The 11,540-nt window shown below is 49.6% G+C and overlaps 1 protein-coding gene across 1 annotated transcript; it reads right to left on the minus strand.

The window, feature by feature from the left end:
• Positions 1–536: 536 nt before the first annotated feature.
• On the minus strand, positions 537–4,538 carry LOC142383412 (uncharacterized). The gene is made up of 2 exons (XM_075469184.1): positions 3,946–4,538; positions 537–3,752 (listed from the first exon to the last, which is right to left on the minus strand). The coding sequence occupies exons 1-2, from the start codon at positions 4,536–4,538 to the stop codon at positions 1,445–1,447; spliced, it is 2,901 nt and encodes a 966-aa protein (XP_075325299.1). The 3' UTR covers positions 537–1,444.
• Between the last annotated feature and the right edge of the window lie 7,002 nt (positions 4,539–11,540).

The raw sequence follows: 11,540 nt of genomic DNA on the forward strand, positions 1-11,540 counted from the left end.
GTTGTGCAGACATTTTCAGAAGAAAAAACAGCGATATTTATAAAATAGAAAACGAAAGTTACGTATGTAACTACGGTTCTATGAATCCTGGATGACCGCCAGAGGCGGTGCTTTCAAGCACTGGATGATACATCTTGCGCATGCGCAGGTCGAGTGTTAATACCAACAACGTCACTCGTGACCCCCTGCTGACCCCGGAGAGCCTATATACTTCCGGCAACATCAGCAGGTCAGTCCTTACAGAATCTTCTCGCGAGTATACGAGGATTCTGAGTGACAGAACGCTCTGGCGGTCATCCAGGATTCATAGAACCGTAGTTACATACGTAACTTTCGTTCTATTTCATCCTTACTGACCGCCAGAGGCGGTGCTTTCAAGCACTGGATGACTAATACCAGAAGAGTCACGAGGAATCCGGCCCTTACTCACTTTATTGAGAGGAAGCAGCCGAGTCGGGCAGCAGGACCACAGCCAACGGGTTGGGAGTGGCAACATTCACCCGATAGAACTTGGAGAAGGTACTTGGTGACGCCCATGACGCTGCCTCACAGATGTCTTCCAGGGGAACGCCCCGTAGGGCTGCCCATGAGGTCGAGACAGCTCTGGTGGAGTGGCAGCTCACCCCAGCTGGCTGGGGGCGCCCACTTCCCTCATATGCCTGGGTGATGGCGTCCACCACCCAGTGAGACAGTCGCTGTTTGGAGAGCGCACAGCCTCTTCGAGGGCCACCGTAGCAGAGGAAGAGCTGGTCCGACTGCCTGATACCGGCAGTCGCGGCCACGTAGGCTCTCAGAGCCCGCACAGGGCACAGTAGGTGTAACCTGTCCTCCCCCTCCGGGGGAACAAACTGTGCCAGGTGGATAGGTCTGTTAGATGAAGACAGCACCTTCGGGAGAAAAGCGGGGTTCGGCCATAGGGAAACCCCTGAGCCATCCGAGTTCCACCTCATGCAGGAGTCGCTCACCGACAGAGCATGCAGCTCCCCGACGCGCTTCGCTGACGCGATAGCGAGTAGAAAGGCGGTCTTAGCGGAGACCCACCTCAGCCCTGCCTGAGCAAGGGGTTCAAAGGGAGGCGCGCACAAGGCGCTGAGCACCAGGTGCAGATCCCATGGCGGGGTGCGCCGCACTCGTGGGGGGCGCAGCCGCCGCGCACCTTTCAGGAAAAGGGACACCAACCTGTGGCTTCCCACCGTGCCGTTATCCACTCGAGCATGCCGGGAGGAAATGGCCGCCACATACACCCTCAGGGTAGCGGGGGACCGGCCGTCATCCAGGAGTGACTGGAGGAACTCCAGAATCCTAGGGACAGGACAGTGCACAGGGTCCTCACCCCTGTCCAAGCACCATGTAGTGAACAGCCGCCACCTCTGTTCATAAAGCGCCCGGGTAGAAGGCGCCCTCGCGTTTAGGATGGTATGGCATACCTCGCCAGAGCACTCAGTCAGCATCGGGTCGGGCCCTGCAGTGGCCAGACCCACAGCTGCAGGCGGGACGGGTCGGGATGCCAGATCTGACCCTGCCACTGAGACAGGAGATCCCTCCTGTCGGGGAGGCGCCATGGGGAACCGCTGCAGAGCCTGTGCAGCAGTGGAAACCACGTCCTCCCTGGCCAAAAGGGGGCTACCAACAGCAGCCTGTGGCCCTGCTGGAGGACCCTCTGTAGCGTAGGGGCTATCAGAGGGATCGGCGGGAAAGCATAGAGGAGAACCTCTGGCCAGTCGTGGGCCAGAGCATCCTGTCCCAGGGGACTGCTCTCCTCTGTCAGGGAGAACCAGAGGGGGCAATGGGTCGACTCTTCTGAGGCAAAGAGGTCCACGTTTGCTCTGCCGAAGGTGGCCCAGATATTGAGCACCACCTCCGGATGGAGCTGCCAATCCCCCGGCGGAGGCTTGCCACGGGAGAGCAAGTCCGCCGTCTGGTTGCGTTCCCCGGGCAAATACATTGCCTTTAGGCTGGCTAAGCGTGGTGCTGCCCACAGCAGGAGGTCCCGGGATGCCTGCAGTAGCAGTGCAGACCTGGTGCCACCTTGGTGGTTTATGTGGGAGACGGCCGAAACATTGTCCGACCGCACGAGTACATGTCGGCCCCTCAAGAAAGGGAGGAAAGCCTGCAACGCTCTGTGTACAGCCCGCAGCTCTAGTGCGTTGATGTGCTGTGAGCGGTCCCGCGCCGGCCACAGCCCCTGAGCCGTCCGGTTCTGCCACACGGCGCCCCACCCCGAGAGGGAGGCGTCCGTCGTGACTGCCTCGCGACGGGATGCAATGGAGCCCATGGGCATGCCCTGGAGGAGAAACGAACGCTTCCTCCACGGGGCCAGAGCAAGAAGGCAACGGTGTGACACCGCAAGCCTCCTGTGCCGGTGTCTCCTGGCGTCCAGGTGAAAGCTGTGCAACCACCTCTGGAGGGGACGCAGCGACAGCAATCCTAAGGGGACCACAGCAGCCGCAGCTGTCAGTTTCCCCAGGACGCGTAAGAACTCCATGTAGTGGAACCGCCTGCCTTCCCGAAACGGGAGGAGGTGGCGGAGGATGTCGCTCACCCGCCGTGGCGACGGGCAGGCCATCATGGTGACCGCATCGAGGGTCACCCCAAGAAAAACTGTGCTCTGTGATGGGACCAGGCCACTCTTTGTAGAATTCACCCTGAGGCCCAAACGGGCCACATGGGAAAGAAGACACGTCGTGTCGAGGGCCACCTGAGACTGGGATGGCGCACAGACGAGCCAGTCGTCCAGATATGGCAAGATCTTCATGCCCCGCGACTGTAGGTGCGAGAGGGCTGCCGTCACACATCTGGTGAACACCCGTGGGGAGAGGGAGAGACCAAACGGGAGCACCCTGAACTGGAAATGACGCCCCTGAAAGGCGAATCGCAGAAACTGCCGATGGTGTGGCGCCACAGGAACGTGAAAGTAGGCATCCTCCAGGTCTATGGAGGTAAACCACTCCCCTCTGGAGACCGTACGCAGAACCTCTGCAGTGGTCAACATATGGAACCTCAAGACCTTCAGGAACCTGCTGAGGTTCCTGAGGTCGAGGATAGGTCGAAATCCGCCATCTTTCTTTGCTACCAGAAAGTAAGTCGAGTAGAACCCCCCGGGGTGCAACAGGGGGTCTACCGGTTCGATGGCACCCTTGCCCAGGAGGACGAACAGCCCCTGGGCGAGGGCTCGGGCTTTCGCCGGGTCGCGGATGACAGTCATCCTGACTCGGCCATGGGTCGGGGGCCGACGTCGGAACTGAAGTTTGTACCCGTGGGTCAAGGTGGAAAGAACCCACGGGTCCCTGGTGGAAGCAGCCCAGTAGCTGAGCTGCTGCTGGGAAAAAAGGCCGACGGTCGGCCCCGTGGCCTCAGCGTCGGGCCCCCCGACCTCTAGGGGCTCCAGGGGCACGACGGGTAGTATGTGAGACCTGAGGTTGCCCAGGGGGCAGTCGCTCAGGCGCCCGAAAGGACTGTGCCTGCCGCTGAGCAGGCTGTGGGCGTGAGTACTGGGGCCGAGGGAGGCCCCTGGCCCGTGAGTGGGTGCCGCGCTGCGAGGCAGCTGGACGGCCCCTAGGGTCGCCAGGCGGCGGCGCGCTTCTGTGAAGCTCAGACAGCTGCTGTCGGGTCTTCCCAGCCTGGACCGTGCGCTCGAGGGCTTCCAGAGCCGCGGAGCCAAACAGCTCCCCCGGTTCCACCGGAACACTGCGGAGGGCTCTCCTGCAGGCCTCCGAGAGAGGGGACTGCGCCAACCAAACCTGGCGGCGAGCCTGAACGAGAGTTGCCATTACCCGTCCCAACTCTCTAGACATCAATGCAAAGGCCTGTAGAGAGGCGTCAGTAACACTGTGGACAGAAGTGTCCAGTTCGGTCTCCTGCAGGGATGATGACAGGGCGAGCAGCAGGTGGGACATGGAATTACCCATGCGAGCCATGCGTGCTGCCGCCTCATAGGCCTTCGACAGCAAGTCATCCGTTACCCGGCACTGGGGGCGAGGACACCTCGCCTCCCGTCTCAGAGCCTCATCGGGTGACACGATCAGGGCGGCTATAGTGGGCTCAACCGCTGGCATGCGGTCCAGGCCGAACTTGGATGCGTCCTGCATGGCTGCCAGGGTCCGAGCATCGGCTGTCGGACGGGCAGGGGCCCTAGGGTCCCTCCAGAACGTCTGTAATTCCCTCAGATACTCCTCTGATGGAGGTACAGTTAGTTCAGCGGGGGTTGAGGAGCGCCTGAAAAAGGCACTGGCCGAAGCTGGCTGAGCCTGCGGCACGTCCAGCTGCAGCCTGGCTAGAGCCGTACGAATGGCGGCTCCCACAGAGCCTTCCTCACTGCCACCCGCCGGGCTACGGGCTGAAGAAAGGGAGCCCGCTGCAGAGGGACGGGAGGCTTCGTCTCCCAGGAGCATGTCCGAAGCGTAGTCCTGAAACATAGTAGCTGAAGCTGCTATGGAAAACGCATCCTCCTCCGGACCGAAGGAGGCCGTTGGAGGAACAAGGGCACCCGGCTGGGTTGCTCCAGCCCCAGGCTGGAGAGCCAGGAGGAGGGACTTCATGCTGTCAAGCTCTGCTGTCAGCTGATCCACTCTAGAGGTAAGCCCGGACCCCTTGGCCCTCTTCCCGGAGGTGGGGCCTGCAGTCTCAGCAGGCCGACGCCGTGGTCGGCTAGACCGAGACGGGGCCAGCCGCTGGTCAGGGGTCAACTGGGGAGACAAGGGAGGGCCCAACAGGCGCTCTACCTCGGCCAGCCTTGCAGCCCTGACAGCGTGAGGCAGGATGCCACAATTCATGCAGGACTCGTCTGAGAGACCCTGCCTCAGATGTCCGAGGCCGAGGCACGAAGGACACAGATCATGGCCATCCTCAAGTTGTAGAGGAGTCATACAGGCCGAGCAGGAGTGGTTGTGATCCATGTCGGGACCACCTCTGGTTCCAATATATAAATATATATATATATATATACACACAGTATATTTGCCGATAGTACGTATGTACTAATTCTTCTTTCTTTTTTTTTTTTTTTTTTTTTTAGAAGAAAATTCTTTACTTATAGCTGAATGCTGGGAGCGGGAGCCGCAAACGGTGCCTTCACCGACAATCAACTATAGGCCACCTGTTCTGGGAGCGGGGGGCGCACACGCCGCCATACACCAGGAGAGGGGCTATTGCTGTATTTATACACCGTCTATAGGTGGATGTCGGGAGCGGGAGCCGCAAACGGTGCCTTCGCCGACAACCACTATAGGCCACCTGTTCTGGGAGCGGGGGGCGCACACGCCGCCGTGCACCAGGAGAGGGGCTAGTGCAAGTTCTATTAGTTATAGCTGGATGCCGGGAGCGGGAGCCGCAAACGGTGCCTTCACCGACAACCACTATAGGCCACCTGTTCTGGGAGCGGGGGGCGCACACGCCGCCGTGCACCAGGAGAGGGGCAGAACAATAGCAGCAACAAAATCAAAGAACCGGCACAACCGAGTTGGCCGTTTAGCTTAAGTAGGTTACAGATGCCGGGAGAGGGCTAGCAATGTAGCTTCACCGACAATGCAACTGTAAACAGACTGTTACTCACGTGCAGCGCACAGCACCGGGAGAAGGAGCGAGCATGCTACCTAGACCGGCGCTTGTAACAGCTGGCAGTAAACTTCATCAGCCGAGGGAAAAAAAGGTTACATACCTCTCGGCAGTTCGCCGCGGTCTCTGAAGGGCGAGCAGCTCGCAGCCTCGACGGGACGTCGCGAGACCACCAGCAGCGAACGATGAAGTAGAATTGGTTTCAGAAATCGTCTCATATGCAGACGCAGTACTTACCTTGCGCAGCGAGAAGATGAAAAAGGACTGACCTGCTGATGTTGCCGGAAGTATATAGGCTCTCCGGGGTCAGCAGGGGGTCACGAGTGACGTTGTTGGTATTAACACTCGACCTGCGCATGCGCAAGATGTATCATCCAGTGCTTGAAAGCACCGCCTCTGGCGGTCAGTAAGGATGAAATAGAACACATGTGCATGCCTTTATAAATCTGACAAAAATAATGTGTATGTCTTATTGGTCCAAAGACTAGTAGCACAGTGGTAAAATATTTGTGTTTTCTCAATTCACTGAAAGCACCAGTTACATATGTAAAGGAATAATGACCCAAACATGCATTTCTGCTACCTGTCTTCCTCTGAGTGAAGGAAAGTTTTTTCCCCCCAATGCTTCTATTTCCATTGCAGACAGCATCCCCTCAATATGGGCAGGATCAGCTGCTTATCTTCACAGCAAGTGTGAAATTGTGGAAACACAAAGGCAATTTCTCTGTCTGTGTTTATTAAATCACAATGATTTAGCAGACATTTGAATCCAAAGAGTCTTCCAAGTAAGGGGTATAGAGTGGTTATTGCACCTAATAAGTTTGCAACAGGTTTCTTGTACAGAAGGGTTGGAATATCTTTTGGAAGAGATAAAAACGACTGAGTACAACAGAGCTAAACTCTGGTCAATATGCAATGTATTAGTGATTAAATTGTGTCTGGCTTTTCAAACTACTTCACAGAACAATAAAGTGTGTGAGTTGTTACCTGAGATGATTCTATCTTACCAGTCAGCAGCCTTTCTATCTCACCATATACTATCTGCTTGGCTTACTTGGAACCTCGGCTGACGTAGTTCCAAAAGAAAGTATCTGTTTCGAGGTTGCTACCTACTCTGGAAAACCAAATAATAAAAGTGAGCTGTACTTATTTACTTTGGTTCTAAGTCCTAAAAAAATCGCAATACGCTTATGCTTAAAGCACTCGTAATGCATGTACAATGAATAAAAATGAAAAATAAACCCAAAACTGATAACACCTACAGAGGATGCCTCATAGACGCATTGCGCACATACTTGAAATAACTGTAGATTACCTACAGCATGTATGGAACGCAGACATTTGAACTATTTTTTGTCTCCAGAAACATAAAATGACATTGTATTTGCATGGCCAGTAGTTTGAGATTTAAATGTCTGACCAGAATGAGGACAAATATATTCTTAAATAATGACAGAGGCAGAATAAGTTACTTATCTTTTAATGCCCTTGTATATATACAGTCTGTTAGAACCCCCTGCTGTAATCGCCTGGGCCAGTTTGCTTCAAGATACAATGTCTCTGTGGTTCTGTATCTGAAGTCTTTGATGGCTGAATCTCACTGTGCAGACTCTTTATCAGATTTTCTCGTGAGCTGAGTGTCTGGTTCCAGGAGGCAAGGGGACTGAGTTAGTGAGAGTCTCAGGGGGGATAAGGTAACAGGTGGGCTGAGTGCCATTCACAAGGGTCAGACAGCACAATGTGAGCATCTCCCTTTGATGCTGATACCATCTTCTGTGTATCTGCTCAGCCCTGCTCCCTATTTCACTGCTCAGCGACTTTACATCCAGCTGCCCCTGACTGTGTCTGCAGAACAGCCCCCAGATCCAATAACACAGCACCGCTGTAAGACAATTACCCGCTTTAATAACGGGCGTCATTACACACCCAGTGGATAGAATATGAAATGCGAATTCTGGACGTGTGTGTGTGCCCTGTATGTGGGAGTGTGAGCAGCATCAAATCCCATCTGCATTTGTGCTGATTATTACAGGAAGTCTTTATGAGTATAGTTTAATTAGTCTTTAAAGTTCTCCTTAATGATGATGTTTGGGATAGAATACTGTTCCCTTTATGAGCTATAACTTGTCCGTCATGGCCTGAATCTCATATTTTAATATATGCACAGAACGGACATCAGCCAACTATATAAAATGTGGCTTGACATAAAATCCAGCTGTTGAGACCACAGCAGCTCTAACGGAAGTATTACCACAAGTAACTGAACAAAGCATTCATTACCAGGTTGAAATTTTAGAGCTCCCAGAGCAGGTTATGCATTTTCATTGGCCTTGTGGACCAACACTGACCATCCATTTAGTGTGTAAAGAGCCAAAACATAAGTGAGGAAAAGGAACTGAGAGATGGAGAAGGAAGCGATAAGTCATTTATGAGACATACATTATTGATAAACATCCTGATGGTAGAGCAGAGTGAAAAGACACAATGCCATCTGGACTATAAGGATGGTTTTAAAAGATAAAATGGATAAATGAAACTTAGAGTATGTTTATTTATGGATGTAGATCTAATTCACCTTCATTAGTTGCATTTTTTTCAAGAGAATATTTGGGGTCAAGACGTTGATAATCATGCTGAAAATATGGTACAGTTATAGGCGTCTTAACTTTTATAGCTGCTGTTTTCAGAGTGTAATCATTATGCAGACGTGCTTCACTTTTATTACATAGTAAAGATTTGGATTAGTTTTACAAGAACAATGAAATGATGGCCATCTTTGCTGATCTTCCATCTTGGTGCAATATGGGAAGATCTGGCCCGTGAGTCAGTTCAGTATATATCTTAAACCAATTGAAAGTCTCCCAGCTTCCCTTAGCCCAACAGTGACCATGGCAAACATCAAATACCTCGTCTAGAGGAAGTCAGTGTGTTTAGATTACACTTGGAAACCCCCCCAAACAATTATTGTGTTAAAATCCATCTTTTTAGAATTAGGCCACTTTAATCATGTAAGTCCAACTAAAAGCGCACAAAATTGAAGTTCAAAAAGCCGGATTAATGTACCCACATAACAAGAAACAGCTCCACTTCACAAACTGGCCTATGGGTGCTACACATGTTCCACAGTTCCCATCCAAGACGCAGAAGAAGAAGCTTTAGCAAAGAATAGCCAAGGATAGGGGTACTGTGCACCTTTTTAATAAGAATAGTAAAGTGTAAGTGTATATTATTATGCCCATGTTTCTAATAAGTGAGCATCCTTTCCCTGTGACCTGTTGAATTATCCAACCTTGCCCATATCCAAGTTGGTCTTCTTATTACATAAATATATCAAACAGGAAGAGAAGAAATTAGTTTCATCTGAAAAAAATCACCATTTAAGTAAGTTAAAGACAATGTCTGTGCAATGAATCTTGGAAATTTTTATACACTTTGACCTTCCACAGAATAAATTTGAAGCAGCAGAAGTTAAATGTCTCAGTCTAGTGTCGTGACGTCAGACACACTTAGGTCACTAAATCGATTCCCCTCTCTTGTATGCATACTTGGACTGAGTAGGGATGTTAACCGATAACCGTATGACCGATGGTTGACCGAATCAACGTCATCCGGTTAGAATTTTTCTGCCGTCGGTTTAAAAAAAAAAAATAAAAAAAAATAAAAAATCACTATATCTTTAGAAATGTTATGTGAGCATGAGCCATCCCACGATGGAAGAACAACCGCAGCAGAGCTCACGTAGCGCCCTCCTCAGAGGTCCTCTCTTACACCGGTTGCAACTTGTAGGCCACGCCGTACATGACGGGTCCTGTCTGCGCAGTTAAAAAAAAAATCGCCACTATTAACCTAAATAAAGCCAATGTGGCTGCGTGTGGACTACAACATAATGATAATTGTAACATTGTAATGGCAAAAGACACAAGACTAACTTAGCCTACTTGTTGTGATATATTCATATGTACTTAAATGGCATGACGACAGGAACTTATTGCAAAGGATTTTGTGCAGCATAGGCTACGCCACAGAGGCTGTTGGCATTCGGTAAGTTTTTTTTTTTTAACGAAGTCATTGGTTAACCTACTTTCCTGTAACACCGCCAAATGCACCGTTCTCTGTGTGTGACTTTGTAACGGGGGCTTTTAACAGCCCGAGTTCGGTGCCGCGTTTGATTCGTGTTTAAAAAGTACAGTGACTGGAAGGGCGCCGTTGCGCGTAATGTGTGGCTGTGCGTGTCTGCGCAGGCACAGCAATTATTTTTCTACCCAAAACCCTTATTCCTCCACAAGTACGCCTAGAACTAGTGGTCAATGATTGGGGAAAATGTATAATACCAAGGACACGAACTAACATTGATTGTGTGGTGGGAGCCTAACCAGTCTAAAATGGGGGCATAACTTGTTCCACGCGGCAGAGAAAGACGCACGACAGGACACAGATATCATAAATGGCACTTATAGAATTTTCGGTGACCGACTTTAATCGACTAATGAGGCTCAGTGGTCGGTCAAGACTTTTTTTAAATTTCGACATCCCTAGGACTGAGGAGGGGAGTTTTGTTGACTGGCCAAGTCGAGCTGCAACTGTAGCTTGATTTAACTGTGCATGTAAACTTAATGACTGTTTTGTTTGTCCCTTCTTGGTTACTGTAGTTACACTGCGTTGCGACATGGCTTGGAAGAAGGGACCTTTGAAGCTGCTCGTTCAAAGGTGATGAAAGCTAAACAACTTGTTAGTTTCAACTCAAACGAAAAAATAAATAAAAAAATTGCCAGGTGCTTCATCTGTGCTAATGAATGACTAATGAAAAGAGGCATGCCAAACACCAGTCTATAGCTTACAACAGCTTGAAAGGAATCATTAAAGCGAAAGCACAATAATTACACAATAATTGCACACCTTGCATCGCTAAGAAGTATTGTGGGTGCACAGTGGGGGACAGTTTCATGTGATTCTAAAGTACTAATAAAACACTTATGAATGTAATATTGCATTTCAGTCACTAGATTATTATAATATTTATTTATGATTTATTCATTCATAATTGACTTACTATGCTATTACACAGTAGAACTTTACAGCAATGCTGATAGTAAAAGGTGATTATCGAGTAGAGGAGCAAAGAACCTGAAATTGTTGAAAGAAAGATAATTGGAGACAATGTTTTTTTTTTTTTGTCATGATAGCAGGTTCATTTATCTTATTATCTCGAAAACGTAGCATTTTGTCTCCTGGAGACAAGATCAACTAACCTCATCTTTCAAATCAACAGTTTGTTTTCTCAGGATCACTCGATGATTATAAAGAATTCAAAAGTCAGAGTCTGGTTCATTTGATCGCAACTTATTTCAGCTGTTGTTTCAGGACTGATGTTTTGGGAAGATCCGTAACTGAAAAATAGCTAAATGTGCAGTCTTTCTTGCTTAGGTTATGTATATTTTCTCATAGAAAGCTAAGATGAGAAGCTGATTAACTCCACTCTCTCTGATATGGATTTCAATGAGTTTTGGTATGATTAGGTAACAATAATAGGTTAGAATAACTTCAAGCAAACCCATCTTTGGATTTTGCATAGAAGTAATTAATGCTAAATAGACCGAGTAGCAGCTAAAATAAATATATTACTTAAGCTTTGAATTTAGTCAAATTGAAAACATTTGGGACGTGATTGATGGTGTTATGATTTGGGCTCACTCTACTGATATGATTGATAGCCTCATCTATATAACTAGTTTCTGGTGGTGAATATGGCAAAATACTTTTTTCTCCTTGGTTTTAACAAGGTCAGTGAGCCTGAAGTAATACATTTAGAAAGCCTTACTTCTTTGCAAGCTAGGGGTTATGTCTCGAGCAGGTATTTTTGAGAAAGTTGGCACCTAACTTGAGATCTTGAGAGGGGAAACTGAGAGATCCTATTATGGACTGGGTCAGAGGAATGTCTGACTATGATCATCTGTGATGGTGTTATCATAGCTCAGTCAAACTTTACT

This window comes from Odontesthes bonariensis, chromosome 1 (genome assembly GCF_027942865.1).
Source record: "Odontesthes bonariensis isolate fOdoBon6 chromosome 1, fOdoBon6.hap1, whole genome shotgun sequence".
NCBI lineage: Eukaryota > Metazoa > Chordata > Actinopteri > Atheriniformes > Atherinopsidae > Odontesthes > Odontesthes bonariensis.

Bases quoted from the DNA above. Each gene is read 5' to 3' on its own strand.
- LOC142383412 (XM_075469184.1), bottom strand. From the start codon at position 4,538: ATGAAGTCCCTCCTCCTGGCTCTCCAGCCTGGGGCTGGAGCAACCCAG. The intron at 3,753-3,945 runs GTCGAAGGCCTA...ACTCTCGTTCAG, and splicing joins CGGGTAACGGATGACTTGCT to GCTCGCCGCCAGGTTTGGTT.